At 39.7% G+C, this 22337-nt stretch overlaps 3 protein-coding genes, 1 non-coding gene and 1 pseudogene across 10 annotated transcripts; 1 reads left to right on the forward strand and 4 right to left on the reverse strand.

Moving 5' to 3' along the window:
- Positions 1-90: 90 nt before the first annotated feature.
- On the reverse strand, positions 91-2014 carry LOC123727309 (uncharacterized; annotated as a pseudogene). The gene is made up of 2 exons (XR_014380624.1): positions 1369-2014; positions 91-772 (listed from the first exon to the last, which is right to left on the reverse strand). The product of XR_014380624.1 is annotated as an uncharacterized LOC123727309 (transcript).
- On the forward strand, positions 1790-1871 carry trnas-gcu (transfer RNA serine (anticodon GCU)). The gene has a single exon. It is a non-coding gene; the product is annotated as a tRNA-Ser (tRNA).
- Positions 2015-4286: 2272 nt separating the features above from the next.
- On the reverse strand, positions 4287-8223 carry LOC106571467 (protein FAM177A1-like). Of its 4 annotated transcripts, none has more exons than XM_014144606.3 (6): positions 8130-8223; positions 7769-7830; positions 6995-7150; positions 6843-6897; positions 6588-6682; positions 4287-6186 (listed from the first exon to the last, which is right to left on the reverse strand). In XM_014144606.3, the coding sequence occupies exons 2-6, from the start codon at positions 7787-7789 to the stop codon at positions 5992-5994; spliced, it is 522 nt and encodes a 173-aa protein (XP_014000081.1). In that variant the 5' UTR covers positions 7790-7830; positions 8130-8223; the 3' UTR covers positions 4287-5991. The 4 variants fall into 4 exon arrangements, with proteins under 4 accessions (XP_014000081.1, XP_082817959.1, XP_045551718.1 ...); XM_082961833.1 differs by having other exon boundaries at positions 6995-7099; positions 8130-8165; XM_045695762.2 differs by lacking the exon at positions 8130-8223 and having other exon boundaries at positions 6995-7099; positions 7769-8121.
- Positions 8224-8724: 501 nt separating this feature from the next.
- On the reverse strand, positions 8725-16448 carry brox (BRO1 domain and CAAX motif containing). Of its 3 annotated transcripts, none has more exons than XM_014144293.1 (13): positions 16359-16448; positions 15642-15772; positions 15453-15559; positions 15182-15278; positions 12859-12954; positions 12630-12702; positions 12196-12301; positions 11892-11981; positions 11665-11750; positions 11300-11381; positions 11033-11183; positions 10748-10907; positions 8725-10547 (listed from the first exon to the last, which is right to left on the reverse strand). In XM_014144293.1, exons 2-13 carry the CDS (start codon positions 15740-15742, stop codon positions 10458-10460), a joined length of 1239 nt encoding a protein of 412 aa, XP_013999768.1. In that variant the 5' UTR covers positions 15743-15772; positions 16359-16448; the 3' UTR covers positions 8725-10457.
- Positions 16449-18838: 2390 nt separating this feature from the next.
- On the reverse strand, positions 18839-21100 carry LOC106571466 (alpha-1,6-mannosyl-glycoprotein 2-beta-N-acetylglucosaminyltransferase). Its single transcript, XM_014144605.3, has 2 exons — positions 20835-21100; positions 18839-20737 (listed from the first exon to the last, which is right to left on the reverse strand). Exon 2 carries the CDS (start codon positions 20488-20490, stop codon positions 19246-19248), a length of 1245 nt encoding a protein of 414 aa, XP_014000080.1. The 5' UTR covers positions 20491-20737; positions 20835-21100; the 3' UTR covers positions 18839-19245.
- Positions 21101-22337: the final 1237 nt, after the last annotated feature.

Here is a 22337-nt window from a genome sequence, read left to right on the forward strand (position 1 = left end):
TCCACATCTGCCCAGAAGAAAGGGTGCAGTGTTTCATTATTCTGAGCATTTGGGAGAATTGCTTGCAGACACAGCAATCAATTCAGGCACTCAAATATATAAAGTATTTATTTGTTAACAATTGACTTTGCAATCACCGTAAACAAGTCATAATATCAAACTGAGTAGAGAACAATAATTGGTAACATGACAAAAAGTAGGCTTATGCTTTACAAAACACGGTAAACAGAATTGAGGAAAGGAGGGGGCGTGGCGGGGCAGTGGGTTATTGTAATGCTGCTTCATGTAAAAGTTGGTGTATTTTCAGTTTTACAGCACTCTTTTTTCCATGGGGGAGCTTCCTAAAATACGGGAGCAAACTAAAGAACATCTCGTCCTCCATTCCATCCATCCCATCCATCTGCCACCTCATCTTCTGGCTGGGCCCATTGGATCCCGATGTAGTGTCAGGAGAGGGAGCATCCTCATCATCTGCCTAGTCCCCCTTGATCTCGTGAATAATGAAGGCTGATTTATCATCCACGCCTTCTGTGGCACTTTCCCCGTTCCTCTCCATTTCCTTATCATTCTCTCCCCTATCCTCCAAGTCAAGTGTGGTGTCTCCTTGCCAGCTCTTGGCCTGAATGAAGGGGGTGAGGAAGGACATTCTCCTGCTGTGCATCCAGTTCTTCTTGTGACTATCCGTCCCCAGAGGCTTTCCTCTGCTCTTCAGCCCGCTTGAATCTGATGAATGTGTCCCTCAGGTTCTTCCATTTCTTCTGACAGTCATCAACTGAACACACCAAATGACGCGTCAGACAAAAAGAAGAGGGGAGACAGGTAAGGATACCTGCATCTTACACAAATAGAGCAATCTCAATCTGAGCTATCAAAGGTTGAGGGAAATACACACCATGACATTTCTTTAATCTTATGTAAACATATATTTATTTCTAATTTACCTTATTGCAGGGATCACATTGTTGTTTTATTAGAGAAATAACAATTGTCAGGTAGCTAGCTAAGTATGTAGCTGGCTATGTATGCAGCAAGCTACCTACTAGGTGAGAGAAAGTTGGGTATTTGGTCAACAACACAGTTCAAGCAGGTAGCTAGCAAGTTGGCTAGTTTACTTGAGGTTGTGGCTAGATACTATACTGCTACGGACGGAAGTGACGCAAATACTGTCTAAATCTTAAAAAGAAAATGTCGTTTCGGGAGAATTTCTGCATTTGAATTATCCCTAAACCTAACAATTGTCCTACCCTTAACCGAATTATCCTAACCTGCTACGAAAAGTCCATTCTCTTTGTAGTTATATACCATCTAGTCCTCACCCTTACGAGTTAGCTAGCTACGGTTATCTTGCTAGCAGCAAGCTGTCTTTACCAGGCATTTCCACTTGCAGATGTACAGCTCTCCATGCCCTTGCCTTTCTCTGTGAGTCCTTGTACGAGTTTAAAGTTATGTTATACAACTCACGATAATCCGAAACAGCCTAAATTACTCTGTCAATCATTTGCATGTTGGCTTTCAAAGCACTCGCTGCTGCTACTGGAAATTTGTTGAATTCGGAATGCGCCTGTGTTTCTTGCGCTGATAGGTCCAGTTTACAAATTATAGCTGGCTAACGTTAGCTATCTACCACAATGGAATGATTAAGACAGATGTGGCTAGCTAAAATGTATACATTTTATTTATACAAATCAGAACGATTCTGAAATGCAACGTTATATGTTGTGGAAACATGTAACGGGGCACTATATGTAGCTTGGTTTGATAAAGCTAACTGTTTAGCATTGGGTAGAACGACGAGGTGGCCGAGTGGTTAAGGCGATGGACTGCTAATCCATTGTGCTCTGCACGCGTGGGTTCGAATCCCATCCTCGTCGAACACTTTTGGCCCTGTCCTGAAATGTAGTTATATGTAGCCACTAGCTTTGCTCTACAAAATATGTCCGACATTTAGTCAGAAATTCAATCAAATTGAAGGGATGCATGGAAAATGTATTTTTTTTCTTCTTCAAATCCAGCATTTTATGAATATAGACAGATAAAGTGCAATAGAGTAGAAACCAACCTGAGGTCAAATGCTGTTTCGGGTATTTAAATAACTTTTCAATACATTTCAAAACAATTATTCATATAACTTTTATTTGAAAAAACAAGTAGTTTAATATTGGAAAGTATTTTAACATAATCAAATTCTGGCTCCCATGAATTTAACCTAGGTATTTGAAATAAGTATTTGAAAATACAGTACTTTCAAATACAATTTGGAAGACTATTTGTTTATTTTGTCAAACAACCATTCAAATACTAAAATTACCTTCTGAGAGCTGGGGAAAAAAATAAGGGATATATTATATATATACACTGAACAAAAATATAAACACAACATGCATCAATTTCAACGATTTTACTGACTTATAGGTCATATAAGGAAATCAGTCAATTTAAATAAATTCATTAGGCCCTAATCAATGGATTTAACATGACTGGGAATACAGATATGCATCTGTTGGTCACAGAAACCTTTTTAAAAAAACATAGGGACATGGATCAGAAAACCAGTCAGTATCTGGTGTGACCACCATTTGCCTCATGCAGCGTAACACATCTCCTTCACATACAGTTGATCAGGCTGTTGATTGTGGCCTGTGGAATGTTGTCCCACTTCAATGGCTGTGTGAACTTGCTGGATATTGGCGGCAACTGGAACACACTGTCGTACACGTTGATCCAGAGCATTCCAATCATACTCAATGGGTGCCATGTCTGGTGAGTATGCAGGCCATGGAAGAACTGGGACATTTTCAGCTTCTAGGAATTGTGTGCAGGTCCTTGCGACATGGGGCCATGCATTATCATGCTGAAACATGAATTGATGGCGGCAGATGAATGGCACGACAATGGGCCTCAGAATCTCGTTACGGTATCTCTGTGCATTAAAATTGCCATCGATAAAATGCAGTTGTGTTCATTGTCCGTAGCTTATGCCTGCCCATACCATAACCCCACAGCCACCATGGAGCACTCTGTTCACAACGTTGACATCAGTAAACTGCTCGCCCACACAACGACATGGTTGTCATGTTGTGTTGCTACCATGCTGTGTTGTCATGTGTTGCTGCCATGCTATGTTGTTATCTTAGGTCTCTCTTGTTGTGATGTGTGTTTTGTCCTATATTTTTATTTAATTAATTTTTAATCCCAGCCCCCATCCCTGCAAGAGGCCTTTTGGTAGGCCGTCATTGTAAATAAGAATTTGTTCTTAACTGACTTGCCTAGTTAAATAAAGGTTAAATAAATTAAATTAAAATACACACTGTCTGCCATCTGCCCTGTACAGTTGAAGTCGGGATTGATCCGTGAAGAGCACACTTCTCCAGCGTGCCAGTGGCCATCGAAGATGAGCATTTGCCCGCTGAAGTCGATTGCGACGCTGAACTGCAGTCAGGTCAAGACCCTGGTGAGGACGACGAACACGCAGATGAGCTAACCTGAGATGGTTTCTGACAGTTTGTGCAGACAATTCTTTGGTTGTACAAACCCAGTTTCATCAGCTGTCCAGGTGGCTGGTATCACGATCCTGCAGGTGAAGAAGCCGGATGTGGAGGTCCTGGGCTGGCGTGGTCACACGTGGTCTCCAGTTGTGAGGCCGGTTGGACATACTGCCAAATTAAAACGACGTTGGATGTGGCTTACGGTAGAAAAATTAACATTCAATTATCTGGCAACAGCACGGGTGGACATTCCTGCAGTCAGCATGCCAATTGCACACTCCCTCTACTTGAGACATCTGTGGCATTGTGTTGTGTGACACAACTGCACATTTTAGAGTGGCCTTTTATTGTCCCCGGCACAAGGTGCACTGTGTAATGATCATGCTGTTTAATCAGCTTCTTGATATGCTACACCTGTCAGGTGGATGGATTATCTTGGCAAAGGAGACATTTTTTTATTTATTTAACTAGGCAAGTCAGTTAAGAACAAATTCTTATTTACAATGATGGCCTAGGAACAATGGGTTAACTGCCTTGTTCAGGGGTAGAACAACAGATTTTTACCCCGTCAGCACGGGGATTCAATTTAGCAACTTTTGGTTACTGGCCCAATCTCTAACCACTAGGCTCTAACCACTAGGCTCTAACCACTAGGCTCTAACCACTAGGCTCTAACCACTAGGCTATAACCACTAGGCTCTAACCACTAGGCTCTAACCACTAGGCTAAATGTTCACTAACAGGGATGTAAACAAATTTGTGCACAAAATTTGAGAGAAATAAGCATTTTGTGCGAATGGAAAATGTCTGGGATCTTTTATTTCAGCTCATGAAACATGGGACCAACACTTTACATGTTGCATTTATATTATTGACCAATACATATGTATTTTACATAACATAAGTGTTTAGGGTGAAAAAAAAACATTTTACCAAGAAAATAATATTGTTATTTATCTTTTATTGTACGTGCAAAATTGTCCCCTGTAGTGGTCATTAGGACGTAAATATGAAAAAATTGACATTGCAGTCAATGGGTACAGTAGGTGAAAACATAGTTGCGGCATCCGGGTGGCCACTACAGAGGACATTTCTTGATAAGCTCTTATTTAATGTGAAACATTTATTACACAGTCCTGACAACTCACTTAACTATTCCTGAGATATTCACTTTCTAGAAAGAATTTGAATATCAAACTCACAAAAATAATTAATAATTACACACACTTAAAATATTCCATAAAAGTACCTAATTTTGACGGCAGCCATTTTTTTTTAAACCAGGAAGATATGTCAAGGTCACACCCCCACACGTGATATTTACATTTACCTCATTTAGCAGACGCTCTTATCATCGAAAAGCCCAGAATGTCCTCTCAAAGGGACAACAGGACTTAATACAGTGGCTTGTATGGCCTCAGTGATATGAACCAAGAACTGATGTCCACTAGAGAGGACAAAAATGTATTACTGGGTCTCAGGAGTATAAAGGTACTGGTTTTGGGAAATACTTGTCACGCCCTGACCTGAGAGAGTCATTTTTCTCTGTTTGGTTAGGTCAGGGTGTGACATGGGGTGGGCATTCTATGTGTTTGTAACGGTTGTCGTCGGGAATAGAGGACCAAAACGCAGCAGGAATGTGGATGCTCATCTTGTATTTATTTTTAAATAAAAGAGAACACCAAAATGAAGAACTCACAAACAACAAAACAGTCTTGTCATGCTCACACAGGCAAAACAAGAAACAATCTCCCACAACACCAAACCAAACAATAACCCATATATAGGACTCTCAATCAGAGGCAACGAGAAAGCACCTGCCTCCAATTGAGAGTCCAACCCCCCCATCAACCTAAACATAGAAATACAACAAACCAGAAAGAACATAGAAATACAAAACATAGAACATAGACCAAAACCCGGAAATAATAAATCAAACACCCTACTACATACACCACCACCCCGAAACACATAAACAAAATACCCTCTGCCACGTCCTGACCAAACTACAATAGCAAATAATCCCTAAACTGGTCAGGACGTGACAGTGTTGTATGTCTATGTTGTTTTTCTTTATTGGCCGAGTATGGTTTCCAATCAGAGGCAGCTGTCATTCGTTGTCTCTGATTGGGAATCATACTCAGGCAGCCTTTTCCCCACCTGTGTTTGTGGGTTATTATTATTTCTGTGTGTGTACGCCACAGTTGCGTTATGTTTCTTGCTGTTTACCTGTTTATTGTTTTGGTTCGGTTTTTTTCAAATAAAGATGTGGAATTACCAGCACGCTGCGCCTTGGCTCATATATGACAGGGAATTTGAAGATTCAGAACGTGACAATACTCAAATACACAGAAACAAGTATTTTAAATATCAAATATACATGTATTTGAACCCTGGTTTGGTAGAAACCATAGCGAGAGGAACCGCAAAAAATACACACATCAACATGAATATTAGCTTTCTTAACACATGTTAATATGTTTAATTCATAATAGCTAGTTCTTTCTCAGTGCTCATTATCATTTTGATAGCCCTTGTTGTGGGATCCTGTAGTTCTGTGCTCAATGTTCTGGGAGGCTTGAGAACCAGCAGGGAGTCTGTGGGAGCTTGTGGCCCCGTACTCACTGCTCATCCTTGAAGAAAGGTGAATTATCTCTGTTCCTTCCTCATAAGAGCATTCAGTTTCTTTACTGGGTTTGGTCTAGAAGTGATCAAAACCGTTGGGTTATCAATGTTTCAATTAGGTTTAGAAACTCAGACAGAATTTAGTTCTGTCTTAGTTTGATTGATACATTATTAGAGTTGATGTGATGTCTAATCAAGAGCTAAAAATGACTGATGAATGGAAACATTCATATGTGGCCTACATTTATATGTGGCCTACACATGTGGCCTACATTTCTGAATATGTCGTGCAGGCTTTATATGTAGGTCTAGGAGCTTTTCCTGGCCACTTGACCAGAACAGGAACAACTGTGGGGCCTAATGCCTATCACCAGGTTGTACCTGGTCAGCTCACATTGTCAGGAAAAACTCATGCCTGGCCCTATGTTGTCAAGAAAGACTATGTGATGTGTTATGTTATGTGTACAACTACCTTACCTTAATGGAACGTTGATATTCGTCTACAGCATACTGGTATTTGGCAGTGTTAAGGCCAAGTAGACCAGCCAGTTTTCCCCCAAGAAAATCACAAGCTGAAGACAAAAATACTTTATGTAAGACCTTTTCAAAAAGGTATTTAATGGACATACAGTGGTAAAGCAGTATTACGATACAATGACTGAATTATATGGAGTACACTGCCTTGCTGAATTTGAATGTTTCAAGAGCACACTGGAATGGAATGCAACTTACTGCGCAATGACTTCCTGCCCAGAGACCAAGTATATGCTCTCCACGGGAGTTTAAGCTAAAACACACAGGTTATTGCTACATTTAGACTACTAATGGACAAAAAAGTATTTCTACTAAGAATCTAAATCTTATCTGTTTGAATACTTCCATACCATGTCTTCAGGCTCCCTAAACACCTGCTCATGTGATGTATCCTCCTCTGTCTCACTGTTATCTTCCTCCAGAGTCTCACCGCTGGAGAAATGGATGACCCTCCTCTGCTGGGACAGAGAGGGACCCCTGAACTGTGTCCCCTGAATGTCAGGGCCCTGAGAGACACACTGTGAATTACTCCATATCCTCTAGAATACCCCTGTTCTGCATAAATAATTCATATAAGGTCTGTGGTTGATAATGGTGTCTGTGTGCGTACTACATTAGCTTATGGTTAGCAATTTCCAATGGCGCCATCTATTAGTCAAGGGATAGTCTTAAAGCTAGAATCTGCAGTTGAAACAATAACAAAGTGGATACCCCACCTATGTTTTGGTAAAAAGCTGAGGGAAGGGCCTAGAATAATGCAACCACTCAAATACATAGCGCTATGGATGCACCCATGATATCGATATGATAGTTTTAACCATGTTTTGAGGCTATACAGTGTTTGTTTACATTAACAAGCTTACATTTTTGATTCTGATAGGGTATGACAGTTCAACTAAGGTCATGAGGCATGTGTACGTTATATTAAACAAGTATATATCATAAATCCAAAAATGGATGTAGCCAGAGCAGATTCTAGCTTTAAAGAGCTATTAGCATGATCCATACAGGTAGCAATCATAAAAGTAGCTCTGAATCGAGAGATACTGAAAAAGTAATTATAAAGAAAAGCCTGTAACCCTCCGACAGGTAAAACCTTTAGCATATATATGAACAGCACTTACTTCCTTGAAACCTTCGCTCATTCTTCACTGAAGAAAATGTTTTCCTTTCCTTGTGCTGCTGCCTGTAGAGTATAAATGTTTTCTCAGCTCAGAGTAAATACATTTCCTCCACTTTGATGCTACTGGAATGGTCAATCAAGGCAAAAGAAAAAAAGCGAGATACCGGGTCCTTCATTAGTTTTGAAACCTGATACACACCAGAAACACACATTTGAGTCATGATTACTGTGTACACCAGTCCTGCCTTTGGATGACAGGCTACTCATTTCAGTTCCTTCTAAGGCTGAGGGTTGGGCTTTTTCAAATGGCAAGGTTAACTGCTATATGCAGTACTGTTGTTCCTCTGGCTAATGATACTAACCATAGAGATAGAAAGAGGATGCTAGTGCCCAAAAGCCAATTTTTTGCATGGGCAGAGCCATTGAGGACTTTCACCATTTTGAGGTAGTCAACTGGGTGGGACGTCCTATGGTTTAAGGAAGGATCACACGAGGAGTGATCAGCCAATGAATTGTACTCTTGAGCAAACATTCAATAAATGCAGGTGGCAGTAAATCACCAACCTTGTCTTTATACCTGTTCAAGCAACACACTACAGGTTGCAGTTTGTTTGCCAACCCATAAAAGTAGAACAAAATTGACTACTTCAAAATGGAGATGGCCTCAATGCCCATGCCCTCACATAAACCATAATGGGACATACAATGATGTGATGTCTATCTAAGGCTATGACTTCAACTAGGGTTGCAAAATTCCAGGAACTTTCAATAAATTCAGTTTTTCCTGAAATCCTGGTTGGAGGATTCCGGAGTTCCTGCTTATTTCCTCCTGATGCTGGGAATCTTCCAACCGAGATTTTGGGAAAACCAGGGATTTTGAAAGTTCCTGAAATTTTGGAACCCTAATTACAACACACACCAGGAAATGTAGTGTTTGAACTTAACATAAAATAGTAATTCAGGTTTCTTGATGTTTTTATTTCCATTTGAAACACATTTTCAATGAAGGACACCATTTGAAGAAGAGTTATGTTAGACTGGTGTATACATTTTGATACAGGAAACGACGTGTGTTCTTTCAAATAAATACAATTGGTCCTTGAATGTGAAAATCGATTGTTCCAAGAATAAAAATGGGTTGTAAAGATAATATATAGCCTAATGTGTTATTTTAATTCTAATTTAGAGCTGGATACAGTACATCTACACTGAGTTCTGACATGTGTGTGACAAATAAGATTTCAAATGTAAAGGCATTTAAATGAACTCTGAGGTTGCACAGAAAGAATGGAAAATTGTCTTCCTTGATTGGCAAATTAGTATACTATACTAGTGGTTACTTGTCCCCTTATTGTACTGCCTCAGTAGAGGCTAGTTGTCATTAGTTCTAAAAAACTGTTAGGAAATGATGGCGAATCAGTACTCTGAAAGCTACAGTTATGCATACATATGGAGTATATCATTGTCATTTACAGATAAAATAAAAATGAGTAAATGAATTTGATAGATTTCCGTACATAGTGTAAGACCACGTGCCAAAGTACAACATTCTCTTCACTGAAATGGTTTGAGCAGGTTATGATTGACATATTTTAATTTCTTTCTTCATTAACCATTATTCTATTGTTCCTGTGCTCATCAATCAGTCTTAACAGCAACCATGGCCACTAGTCTGGGTTATTTAAAACAGTTTTCTGAGATCACAGGAAGATCCGTAGGTTACAATGTTATGGAACGTTCAGAAAAACATTTTGAGTAGAACAGGCATGCTCATATCAGATTTATGAATTACATTTATTTTCTGCAACATTCAGCACATTGCGCTCTCCTGAGTGCTTTCCAGATGTTGTTCCCTGTTCCTGCTGAACAGTTGGCCTTGTTATGGTTATTATGACCCTAGACAAGCACCGCCTTGTCCTCAAATCTCTAATAAAAAGAGGGGAATATTTCACAATGGTTACTATAATAAATACAGGCCCTACCCAGCAATGGAGTGTCTTGAGAGAGTATGAATAATATGATACTGTATGTACAAGAGTGTCCTTTCAGTTGCAAGAAAACTGATTAAATTAGAGAATATCAGACACAGAAAAATAAAATAAATGAAAACATACTATTTGCTCAAATGATTGGATATTCATCATGGAGTGTTAAGTTCTTACTAAATGATTTGTCAGTTTCTTAAATGAGCAATAAATAAAGATCCAATATGACGGGGGCTTTTAAGAAAATCCCCAACAGCACTAGTGAGAGAACAATTCAGCTGTAAGTCTGACCCAATAATATTTTGTCCCAAAAAATATGAAAACAGCTACGTATAAAATGAAGTACAACAGATGCTACTGTAAATCACTGACCATAAAACACTACAGATAAAACAAGCCCATGGATGAATAAATCCATGCTTTTCTTCTGTTCCTTGTTGATTAACATTTCTACTCCGATATCTATTATGTTATCCCCCCCATCACCAATAACCTTTTCTCAGAGGCCATTTTATACTCAATGACTGAATAGTCTGGCTTGGTAGCACTGCATATCAGCATAATGTAAAACATTTTACCATAAATCAAAGAAACAACAAGGACTTTCCTATGGTTTACTTTTCATGGAAAGGAAATGGGACTCCATATCTCTGTTAGGTGGAATTTAAGCATGTGTACAGTATGGGAGTAGTGTCTTCCTGTTGTTTACGAGATTACGCAGCCTGTATCTTTCTGAGGCTTCAAATCTGGTTCCTTCATTGGCTTAATAACCTCTTCTTCCCGTTTTGGTTTGGCCTGCAATCAAAATAGTGAGGGGGAAAAACATGAAACCTTTTGTCCCAGCCAAGCAAATGAACAAAACCCTATCACTGTCTTTATATGATTATTATCAGTAACAACACAAAATATGTGAAGACAACTTCAAAACAAAATCAGAGCACAAAAACTATAGTAATCAAGTTATGTTTCAGTGCCAAATGGCTGACCAGCATTACCTTCTCGTCTTTGGCCCCCTTGGTGAGGTCAAAGGTAGCGTAGACTTCAGGGGTGCATTGCTCGCTGAGCGCTGGGAACTCAAAAGAGATTGGCTCGGCAAGGCCATAACTGGCCTTCAGCTCCAGCTGGGGCGCCTCGGCTGGGACCTTGTGGAAGTATCTGGAGAAATGAAATATTTGTGTATAAATGCTAGAATTGCTTAATGTTATTTACTCTAAACAAATCAGTGTTCTTCTGGAGGTGTGTGTGTGTCTCGCACTGTGTGTGTGTGTGTGTTAACTCACATGAATCCGTTTTCTCTCTCGCACTTCTGCAGGGTATTTTTGATCAAGCCACCCAGCTTGGTGAAGAAGAGCTGCTCAGAGGGCTTGGCCGTGCTACCCGGCCCTTTGGTCTGACGGTACTCTTTGCACAGAGTCTCGGCTCTGGAGTAGCCTAAACACAGTAAGCAAGACCTGTAAATATTTACACTTCTTAAGCTGAAGAGACACCTGTTAAGTGCTTCAAAAAAGCAAAACATGATGTATCATCTCTAGAACAGAAATACCAACATTTTTCTGCCTCTTGGAGAGATCTTATTGACTCCCCACACTTGTCACTAGAGAGGAGAGTCTGTCCGTGGTAGCAGTATGCCTGAAAAAGTGACAAATGAAGGGCATAAGCATCATTAGAAACGCATTTCGCCTCCCGAGTGGCACAGTGGTCTAAGGCGTGGGCATTGTGTCAAGAAGCAGTGTGGCTTGGTTGGGTTTCGGAGGACGCACGGCTCTCTACCATCGCCTCTCCCGAGTCCGTACGGGAGTTGCAGCGATGAGACAAGACTGTAACTACCAATTGTATACCACGAAACTTACAGAACAGTCAAAAACAAAACGAAGACTTTCTCTCAACTGTCTAGAACTGCTCAATGACTTACATAGGACATGTAGAAGTGCTGTTTCAGCTGGAGGTACTTCCTCCACTTACTGCTACACTCTGGCTCCAGGGTGTTCAGTGTGCCGTCTGGGAAGAAAGAGAGGATAACATTCATTTGAGTGATCAGGAGGACCAACAGTGGTTAGATCCAGACATTCTAACACAATTTAAGATCATTACAAAAATGCAACAAAGTCAAGAAGTGACAGGACAGACCTAAATACTTACCAGCTTTCTGGTAGAAGTTTGCAGTCTCGAAGGCCAAGGCTGCAATGAGAGTGGCGTTATGCTTGAGCTCAATCGCTCTGGCAATCGTCACTGCAAACAGAAAAAAAATGGGTTAATAATTGCTAATATCATATTAATTGCAAACACTTTCATAAGTAGGCTATTCTCCCTCTCTCACATACACAGTAATACATGGGAACATGAATTTGCCCTAAGACCCCAGAAGTTTTCCTGGCCAAGTCACATTGTCAGCTCCTGACCCTAGTCATTAAGCAGAACAGTTGACTGGGTCCAGTGTAGCTACCTTCCTGTGCCTCTGCTTGGCACTGGACAATGTAGGTGTCGATGACTCTGGGTTCCAGGTCCCGGCCCTTCTCTGCTGGGGTGATTAGGCGGGGGATGTGGACCTCCTACAGAGGAGAGACCAGAGAGGAGAATGAGTCTGCTGCTAAACACAACCATGCACCAACAACCAGTGACCTGTGTCCAGGTTGATGATACTATAATTTATTCACATAGTTCACCATGTGTTGGGGTTAATGTAAAGTGGGCAATATAGGAACCATATTTGTTAGGTTTATCAGAATGTACTTTTTAACTTGCTGATTATCTCTATGTAAAGTGACTTTGGGTGTCTTGAAAAGTGCTTAAAATAAAATGTATTATTATTATAATAAATAATAATAATAATAATAATAATAATAATAATAATAATAATAGATAATATGAGCTTATCACCTTGAGGTGTTTGAAAATCCCAGCAGCAAATTTCAGGCTCCTGTGGACATCTTTTGCATCTACCTCTGTTACACTGAAAAGGGAAGAAAATGACAATGTCAGTGTGTACCCTTTACAATATTGATATGTAAATAGAATGAGTGTGAATTGACAAAGTCATAAATGACCTAATTTGCATAATCAGATGCATTGTATGATAAATTTGTAACGCAGAAAATAAAACACTTACTTTTCCTTTCCTGCAAGTCTTGAGGCAAACTTGGTTTGCCAAATTGCAACATTGTAGGCCATGGAGATCAGTTCAAAAATAGCATCTTGTTGGGCACTGTAAAGAGGCAATGGGACAGGATGTTAATAACAATAATAGTATTGAGAGAGAGTGTGTATTTCTATAATGAACGGAGACATTTGTTTGCAGTGAGAGAACTATGCCAATGTTGAATGTTGAGTAATGGTGTAATAACGCGTGTGACTTGTTTCAGGAAACGAGGCGTATGTCGCCCGTCACTTCACAGGAGAGGCATTTGAATGTAAACATTTTCTATCAAAATGTGTTTGACAGAAATGCCTTCTGGAACATGTGAACTTTCATGTGTCTTAATAACAAATGTGTATGCCATCTGTAAATATGAATACAATTGTTAAAATTACAAGCCTAGTTGGTTTAGCCACGGGAAGAAAAAAAACAGGAACCTTCCTGCTAGCCATGATTGGCTGAGGTAATGGCTGGGCTGGACATGCTGACATGTATCACGCTTCTGTCTATAACATGAGCTGCTCAGTATGTGTAGGTAATCCTTTCTAACACAGCTTTTTCGAAAGACGTCACGCAGAACTGCAAAAGTGTTGCTAGCTAATGCTCTCCACTTCCTGGAGGACCAAGTTTTGAAATCAGTGGAATGTCCGGTGGAAGCAGAGTATGATAACTAAGGAGATGGAGAAATTCTGCCGTTTGATTGCAAATATGCGGAGGGAGTCGAAAAGAGAACACAGAAGGCTGTTGTATAAAACACCTGTCTCCAGATTACATCTTCAAAATAAGGGCAACCATGGCATCCATGACAGAGAGGGAGAAGCATTCATCCATGTATATGGTTAAGAGAGTCTAGCTGGCTGTGTATTAATATTAGTTGTATCTCAGAGCCATTTGCCTTGCTAGTCATAGTTGGTTAGTTTAGCTACCAGCAGATTCATGCAGGGTAGTAACATAATGAGTTGGGATTATGGTTCAAGTACATCTGGTGCCGACAGAAATGGCCGCCTCGCTTTGCGTTCTTAGTAAACTATGAAGTATTTTTTTTTTTTTTATGTATTAATTCTTACACTGTTACCCCAGGAAATCTATTATTTGTTAGATATTACTGCACAGTCGGAACTAGAAGCACAAGCATTTTGCTACACTCGCATTAACATCTGCTAACCATGTGTATGTGACCAATAAAATCAATTTGATATGGTTAATTGTTTAGCTAGCTAGATGTCTAAACAAAAGACTCCACTATGCAAGTGACCATTCCACTGTACACCTTCTGTATCCTATGCATGTGACAAATACACTGATTTTATTTGATATAGTGTGTGTTTACCAGAGACAGTAATTTGAAAAACAACATGACCTGCACCAAAGTCAAAGGAGGATATAACGTTAGGCCAACGAGACCAAGTTCTAAAATGCTCTAAAATGACTTGTAAATAATGATTGTGAGTTTATTTTCCTGTAATAATTAATACAAATTAGCTGAAGTTAAGACGCTGTCACCTATATGATATGGTCATTATTTTAACTGGCTAACTTAAGGTGTGAACGATGCTGAATGGTGTAGACAAGAGCTGTCCAGTATGTAAGAATATGTCAAAGATAAATACACAATGCAGAGACAGAGGACGAGAGGTCAAAAGGACGAGAAGTCAATAGAGTAATAACGATTAAGGGAAATAGTGTTTTTTCTGTAATAGGGAATTATTGATCAATGGTTCAGAGACATCTTCTAAAATAGGATACTTGTTATTTGGCCATTGGCTAGTTTTAATGGAAGGAATTATAATTGGTCAACCACAGGCTAGGACTGGGTTATAAAACTACATGCTGTCCCTTTGTTATGGAGAGAATCGCTGGAGAGAACCAGTGAGGACAGGGGAGAATGACCATCTACCTCCCCGTATGATTTGTCCTCTTTGAATAAACCTATTTTCCTCCCTCTGATTTGCTTTGGAGTTTGTGTTATTGAAGAATGACATAAATTGCTAACAAGTAGGTGTACCAAAACATTCAAGAGCCAACTTTCAAAGCAGAATTACTTTCCCATTGTTACTCAACGGTGGAGTATGATATACCATTGTCTAGCTCTAAGTCTTTACTTTTAAACCAATGTAAAAAACATTTCGCTTCATAAGACCGAATCGAGCCACTCGTCACATTTATAAAACAGGGTCAGCAGGAAATGCAAAAGAGCCAAGACAAGCCTATTGTAACTAAAATGTATGGGTTGACTGGAGATCTGACTGTGGGGCTGATGGAGGTAACCAACCACCTATGGGCTAGAAGCCTTTACCTTGGGGTGTTTCCTTGCAAAGTATCAGTCCACTTGAAGTTCTGCATGAACCGAAGCTTGTTCTCTTGTGTGGTGCCATCCAGAGGTGCAATGAATCCTGTGTCATGTCAATCAAAAGACCGCCAACTAATTGTTAATAACAACGCATGGAAAATAGTTAAGCATGATGAGCTGAGCGTAGCGTAGCTAAAAGATCACACAAAAACACTACAAAACAGTGAGCCCGGCTAAAGACAGAGGAGAAAAAGGCACAAACAAACAGAAAATTCACCTTGTAAGAGGGAGAAATAAGCATCGGTGGCATTTTTCATGATTTCGGGATTGCAGGTGGTATCTGTGAACATCTCCAAGAGTCTTGCCCTTGTTGTTCTCAAGTCACTGATGAGGAAGATATACATGTAAGCAAACTTGTTTTCAATTGCCATACTAAGAATGGATATCAATTGCCAAGTCTACATACTTGCATATCTTGTTTGCTGATGGGCTTCCAGCAACTCCATAGAAGTTGAAGGAGACAGGTGCAGTTGCTTTCAATGGGTTTCGGTGGAACCAATGAGTCATTCTGTGGCTTGGATGGTAAAAGCTGGATGTCTGCTAGATGAAGCACAGGGACATCAATTAACAATTCAATAGATAAATAATTGGACATATAACGGCCTGATTAGCTACAAATAAAATACTTATGTTATGACAGTAAACGTATCTTAACTGCTGGCTGTGCCTTGATGACAACCATCAACAACTGACTGTCTTGATGGCCTACTGTAGCTAGCACACAAATAGTTAGCTAGCTACAATAGCTAAGCGTAGGTAGCTAACTAACATTAGTTTCCATATAGGCTAGTCGGGTTAGCATATTTCAGGACGACGTAGCTATTGTAAACATATTACACACCACATTGTTCGTATAATGTTATTAGATAATGTTACCAAAAATAAATAGACATGAATATTAATAAGTGGGTTGTTACGTAACCTATATCCAAATGTGACAACAGCAACTCCAACTAACGTTAGCTAGCTAGCTAGCTTGCTAATGTAAACAAATTGGCATCTAGCTTGCTATTTGCCTAATGGACTAAAAATATCGAAAATCTAAAACCACAAAATTCAGATATTTTTCATGATGGATCATTAAGCTAGTTTGTACAATATTGTGGAAGTGATGTTTACGAACCTTGGATCTAGGAACTCTGACAATCTGAAGATGCACTTCCGGAAATAAAGACACAGAATGGTTCTTGACCAGTGGAAAGAGCGTATTGAGTCATGTGACCATACGTTGCTTCTTGCGACAGGTCTAGGATCCGTTTTTCAGCTCTAGCTGTAATGTTAATCAATCTAAGTTAAAATGTTAAAATTGATCATAAACCAGTTAAAACTATAGACTGTACCAAATATGGGAGAGTTTTGGGCATAAAGTAATTTGCTCACATCGAGACATGTTATTCAAACCAAGCCCATTTACAAACCACTGGTTGACAATGCCATCTTTTATTTCCCCATATTGTTAAACATTAAATGATGAGATGAGAAAGCAAATAGACAGCTATGCTGCCTATAACAGAACTATAGTAGCCTACAAGCTTTTTGTCTGAACATAATTTCATAAAGCAATTTCCCAAAAGGAATGTGGATCATCCACCCAACAAGAAACCGTGGTAAAATGAAAAATCTTTGAAATATTGTGCTTTATAATAAAAAAAAAGTGGGGGAGTAACCGTTCATGACATTTAGCATTAATTTGCATTCAGCATTCATATAATATATTGCATATGCAATCTTAAACTACACATGATATAAGAAGCAGAAAGGGGCATCTCTACGAGGCACTGATGAAAAAATATGAAAAAAAGTAACTGCATCCTACACATCTCCACCACTGAAGGGAAACTCATCAGAGCACCGCAGGTTAAATTTCCACCTCTATTTAAAGACAGATCCAATGATGTCATCTGGTTTTCAAAAATACAGGTACATTGTCAAATTCACAGGCATAGGAGAGGGAAATACAAATATTTCCCTTTTAGGCAAATTATGTGAAAATAATGTTTGCCAATAGAGGAAGATCGTGGAAGCCCATGGAAATATTTGCTCAAACTTAAATAGCTACAGTGCCTTGCAAATGTATTCATCCCCATTGGCATTTTCCCTATTTTGTTCCATTACAAACTAATTTAAATTGATTTTTATTTGGATTTCATGTAATGGACATACACAAAAATAGTCTCAGTATATATACGCCTGTTCTGAAAGGCCCCAGAGTCTGGAACACCACTAAGCAAGGGGCACCACCAAGCAAGCGGCACCATGAAGACCAAGGAGCTCTCCAAACAGGTCAGGGACAAAGTTGTGGAGAAGTACAGATCACAGTTGGGTTATAAAAAAATATCCTAAACTTTGAACATCCCACGGAGCACCATTAAATCCATTATTAAAAAATGGAAAGAATATGGTACCACAACAAACCTGCCAAGAGAGGGCCGCCCACCAAAACTCACAGACCAGGCAAGTAGGGCATTAACTAGAGAGGCAACAAAGAGACCAAAGATAACCCTGAAAGAGCTGCAAAGCTCCACAGCAGAGATTGGAGTATCTGTCCATAAAACCACTTTAAGCCGTACACTCCACAAAGCTTGGCTTTTTCTGGATTTTTTTGTTGTTATTCTGTCTCTCACTGTTCAAATAAACCTACCATTAAAATGTATAGCCTGATCATTTTTTTTGTCAGTGGGCAAACTTACAAAATCAGCAGGGGATCAAATACTTTTTTCCCTCACTGTATTTGTTTGTTTCACAAAAAAATATATTTTGCATCTTCAAAGTGGTAGGCATGTTGTGTAAATCAAATGATACAAACCCCCTGAAAAATCTATTTTAATTTCAGGTTGTAAGGCAACAACATAGGAAAAATGCCAAGGTGGGTGAATACTTTGTAATCAAAAGGGGATTGCGCTCTCCCAGAAGTTTGGTTGGTCAAATATATATATAATATATATATATATATATATATATATATATATATATATATTTTATTAAGTAAGTTTATGCAACACTTTTTTGAGTGTGGACCCATCACACTCTTTTGCTCTAGCAAGAATAGGTCGGTCATCATTTTAAGGTCATAATGATAAGAAATCCTAACCATTACAATAATTAAAACACACACACACACACACACATCAGTAAATTCCTGTTGTTCCCATGTAAAACATGTTTTATTGTACCCACACATTTGTCAAACAAATGACTATGTACAGTAAGTATTTCACAAGTAAAACCAATTGTTAGATACAAAGTGAACATTGGTTTATTGACAAATATATAAAACTACTAAGTAATTTCAAGATTGTCACTTTTATTGTACAATATAACCTATAGGTTTGTTCATTGCATACCGAACAATGACTGTTGCTGTTATTTTTCTATTTGTACCATATGCACCACATATAAATTAAAGGAAAAATATTATATTCCAGATTTTGTGTGAATGGGTAAGAGATCCTGAAGTTGGACAAGCGTGACCACATTAAATGGGAAAATGTCTCAACTCTCTTATTTGTTCTGAAGGATGTATAGAAATGGCAATGATCTAACATGTAGTCGAAGCCAAGGATGTATCACTCTGATTTAGTCTTGTTTTCAATATGAAGTCATTTATGTGTACCATAATAATTAGCTGCTGGCGTTGAAACATTGTATGTTATTTTCATGAAGTCTAACATAGTCATTTTACTTCAACAAAAATGTGGTCTTCATTTTTAGAAAATATAAAGCAAACGATGTTACAGTCCATAAGAATAGGCTTGCATAATCTGTTTAAAAAAAGAAAGAAATATATTTGGCAATCATGGTACTTTTGGTAATAACAGTAATAACAACCAACCTATAAATCATGCTGCTGCATACACACCAAAACATTCCAAATTTCGCTAACCCTTGGAAGACCTCATTAAAAACCACAAGTAAAACACAATGCGGTCATTGGAACTCTGAATGTATGAATGGCACTTATTTCCTCAATCCTCAGTACATCAAAAAGATGAAAGTTAGAAGCCCTTAGCTCATAGACGTTTAGCATAGTTATTACAAAGAACATGGTCCCGGATATCACCCCACCCGCCGTTTTTCATGTGAGCCTTGTGCTCCATTGACTCTGCGTTTGTTAGGGCCACGGACTGAGGGAAGAGGGAGACTTTGGCAAGCTTAAGAGACTCCTGTGCTTTCTGTAGGGCCAGCTCAGGCCGACAGGCCTCCTTGTTCTGGTGCAGCCCACAATTCCCAGTATGGAGAACCCTGGATCCCTGGGCCACCAGCACTTTGAGTGGCTTGGAGATGCAAGTCCCTGACAGGTGCTGGAGGGTCCAGTCCCAGTTGTAGTCATCATAGGTGCAGAAGTCATCATTGCAACCCATCAGCTTGTAGTACACCTCTCTGGAGATGCCCATGCCAATGTTGTGCTTAGTAGACATCCACCCGGCAGTCTGCACCTTGTTGCTGAGCTTATCAAACTCTGCCAGGCCATTGTGGTTGCCTAGCGCCAGCATGTCACAATCAGGGCAGCTGCTCTTCCTGTATCCAACCATCTCCTTGTAAAGGTGGTAGATGTCGGGCAAGATGTAGTTGTCCTCCTCGAGGAAAACTGCGAAGCCACTGTATCCATGAAGAGCCTGTACTCGCTCCCACAAAAAGTGAAGTTTCCACCACCAGTGGTGTTTGGTCTGTGTGATGGAGGCTTCCCTATAGTGGCCATATGAATCTGGATGCTCAGCGTTGAGGCATCCTGTTTTTAAAGCATCATCCTTGGATATGTCTCGTGGACAGTCCCGTGGATCCTGCCCAGGAAACTCACTGGGATAGAGCTGTGTGCTGTAGGGGAAGTATATTTGTAAAACCTTGCAGAAAGTTATCCCTTGCACTATGTCATTGTTTTCCTCTGAAAAATAGTCATGGCTGAAAATCAGCAAAAAGTTGTGGACCTCAGCTGCATTTTCCAATGACTTGATGAGTATTTTGAGGTAGTCTGGTCTGTTGTGAACCTGAATAACCAGGACCAGTTTAGGCTCCCCAGGATACTTGTCCGCATTCTGAACGTATTGGTGGTAATTGGCATTGTAAACGGACTTCATCAATTCAGGAACAGAACCATACTGAAACTTCGCCATATCATCAGACAACATGTTTTCCTGAGCGACAACACCCGTGACTTCATCAGAAATTAATACACGTGTTATGATCATGACAGTGGCAATAATTAAAGAAACACCCATGAGAATGAGCAGGTTCTTTTTAAAGAATCGTAACCTCATTTTCGTAACGGTAAAGGCAAACTTTGAATACAATAACAATGACTTGAATCACCTGACTATTGAAAGCGTCCACATCGTGTGTTTCATCTTACTTGCAGTTGCAACATTGTAACTTTCGATAAGAGCCCAGAGGCAGCGGGGCTTATAAAGTGTATTGATGATGACTCCTTTTGCTGCCACAAATATCTGTCAGTTCGGTTCATCTGTTGCTATTGCAGTTTAGAAGTTTAGCGTTCGGTGGTATCACCTGAGAAAAGTAACAAGATAATGAAATAATGTATTGTCAGACATATTAGCTTTGTTTCCATTCAGGTAGTTCATTTACAGTAGTTGAGTCGACTTACCAACAGAGTGTCATGTGTCAGTAAACCGCTATCAGGAAGTAAGGTTTTTTTAGAACTATTGCCGCGTTCAAGTGATAGTCGGATCTAGAAAACTCAAAAATATCCTACTTTCTAACTGGTTAAACGCGGCACGTGTATAACTACAACCTATTAGCAAGTCGGAGATTTCTGAATTTCATAATTACCATTAGTATGTGAACGTGGCATATCTGCCGTATAGCGTACGAGTAACCTACAAAATTGAGTGCTGACGTGTACTATTCAGCCAACAGGAACAGACTGGCTTCTGCGTCAACGAATAAGTGTCCTACCTATGCTTATGTAATCCTACACTATAGGCTACATCCATTACTTTGGAGGAGATATGTTGAGAGTAAAGGAAGGTTTAGGACCAGCAAGTCATGGTATGATTTATGCTATTAAGTGTTATATGAATTCTATGAAGAATGAGATTCCAGTCTACATAAGATTACATTTTTCCAGGCTTTGGTCCAGGCTTTGGCAATAAGGGCCTCTTCAGTCAGGCTGAACTGGTTAAAGCTACCCAGCTGGTATGAATGAGATGTGCCCAATACCCACATGGGGTGTATTTGTTAAGGGCTGTTGATTACAGTAGTTAGTTGCCTAAACATACTTGTTAGAGAGTTACACAATGAAAACAAAGTTGTTTTTAACACAGCTATTTACATTCTCCATTCACTGTGTCAGTTTCTGGGTGTGTCTGAGTGTGATGGATGCTGCAGTGCTGAATAAATGATATAGCTGTGCCTACATTTTCCCGAAGACAAATGCTCCTCATCAAACTAAGCCTCCTGTAACTATTCAATCCAACATTTAACTAGTCTCGGCACACATGTACACTTGTAGTCTTCCATACTAGTGATTACATAGGGTATTAATTCCACCAGGCGGCTGTGAAATTCTGTCTACAGTTGGATGATATTCCAGAGGACAGAGAAACACCCATATTCATTTGATGATAATCACACACACATTTACATGGAGTTTTGTTTTGGATTCCATAACAGAAAGCGGATCTGGCGTGGATCTGTTAACACCCCACCCGGCGACTGCTGTAATCTGTCTGTTTCCCCCACCCATACCCTAATCAGCATGGTCAAACCCACCAGTGGCACCAACCCTCGTCAGTATAGCCAACTTTCCAGGTCAGACTCAAGCCTAAAAAATGTTGCTGAGTCATAAGTAACTAAGTAATGAGTCACTAGGGAAAACATGTTAATCACTTTCTCCTCTAGATGGCGACAGCAGACAGAAAATACAGTAGCTCGACCAGGGTTGGGCTATTGGTGGCCCCCCCTTTTTGTAGGCCCCCTCGATCAATCCCCCCTTGCTCGGGGTCTCAGCATACTGTTGACAGGATAGTAGAATAAACAAGGAGCAATTTCGAAATTTGATTGTGTATCAGCAGTTTTCCTCGTGGTGTCAGTCACTGTCAGTCACTCAATTAGCCCATGTCAGCTATTTTGTTTTTTAGATAGCAAA

Source organism: Salmo salar, chromosome 15 (assembly GCF_965601325.2).
Source record: "Salmo salar chromosome 15, fSalSal1, whole genome shotgun sequence".
NCBI lineage: Eukaryota > Metazoa > Chordata > Actinopteri > Salmoniformes > Salmonidae > Salmo > Salmo salar.

What these genes read in the sequence shown, in the direction of transcription:
- LOC106571467 (XM_014144606.3), bottom strand. Translation starts at nt 7,789, where the DNA reads ATGAGCGAAGGTTTCAAGGAA. An exon ending in TGAGCGAAGGTTTCAAGGAA is followed by an intron (nt 7,151 to 7,768) that starts GTAAGTGCTGTT and finishes TGTGTCTCTCAG; the next exon opens with GGCCCTGACATTCAGGGGAC. An exon ending in AATATCAACGTTCCATTAAG is followed by an intron (nt 6,187 to 6,587) that starts GTAAGGTAGTTG and finishes GATCACTTCTAG; the next exon opens with ACCAAACCCAGTAAAGAAAC.
- brox (XM_014144293.1), bottom strand. Translation starts at nt 15,742, where the DNA reads ATGACTCATTGGTTCCACCGAAACCCATTGAAAGCAACTGCACCTGTC. An exon ending in AGACTTGCAGGAAAGGAAAA is followed by an intron (nt 12,703 to 12,858) that starts GTAAGTGTTTTA and finishes TTCCCTTTTCAG; the next exon opens with TGTAACAGAGGTAGATGCAA. An exon ending in CCAAGCAGAGGCACAGGAAG is followed by an intron (nt 11,982 to 12,195) that starts GTAGCTACACTG and finishes TTCTGTTTGCAG; the next exon opens with TGACGATTGCCAGAGCGATT.
- LOC106571466 (XM_014144605.3), bottom strand. Translation starts at nt 20,490, where the DNA reads ATGAGGTTACGATTCTTTAAAAAGAACCTGCTCATTCTCATGGGTGTT.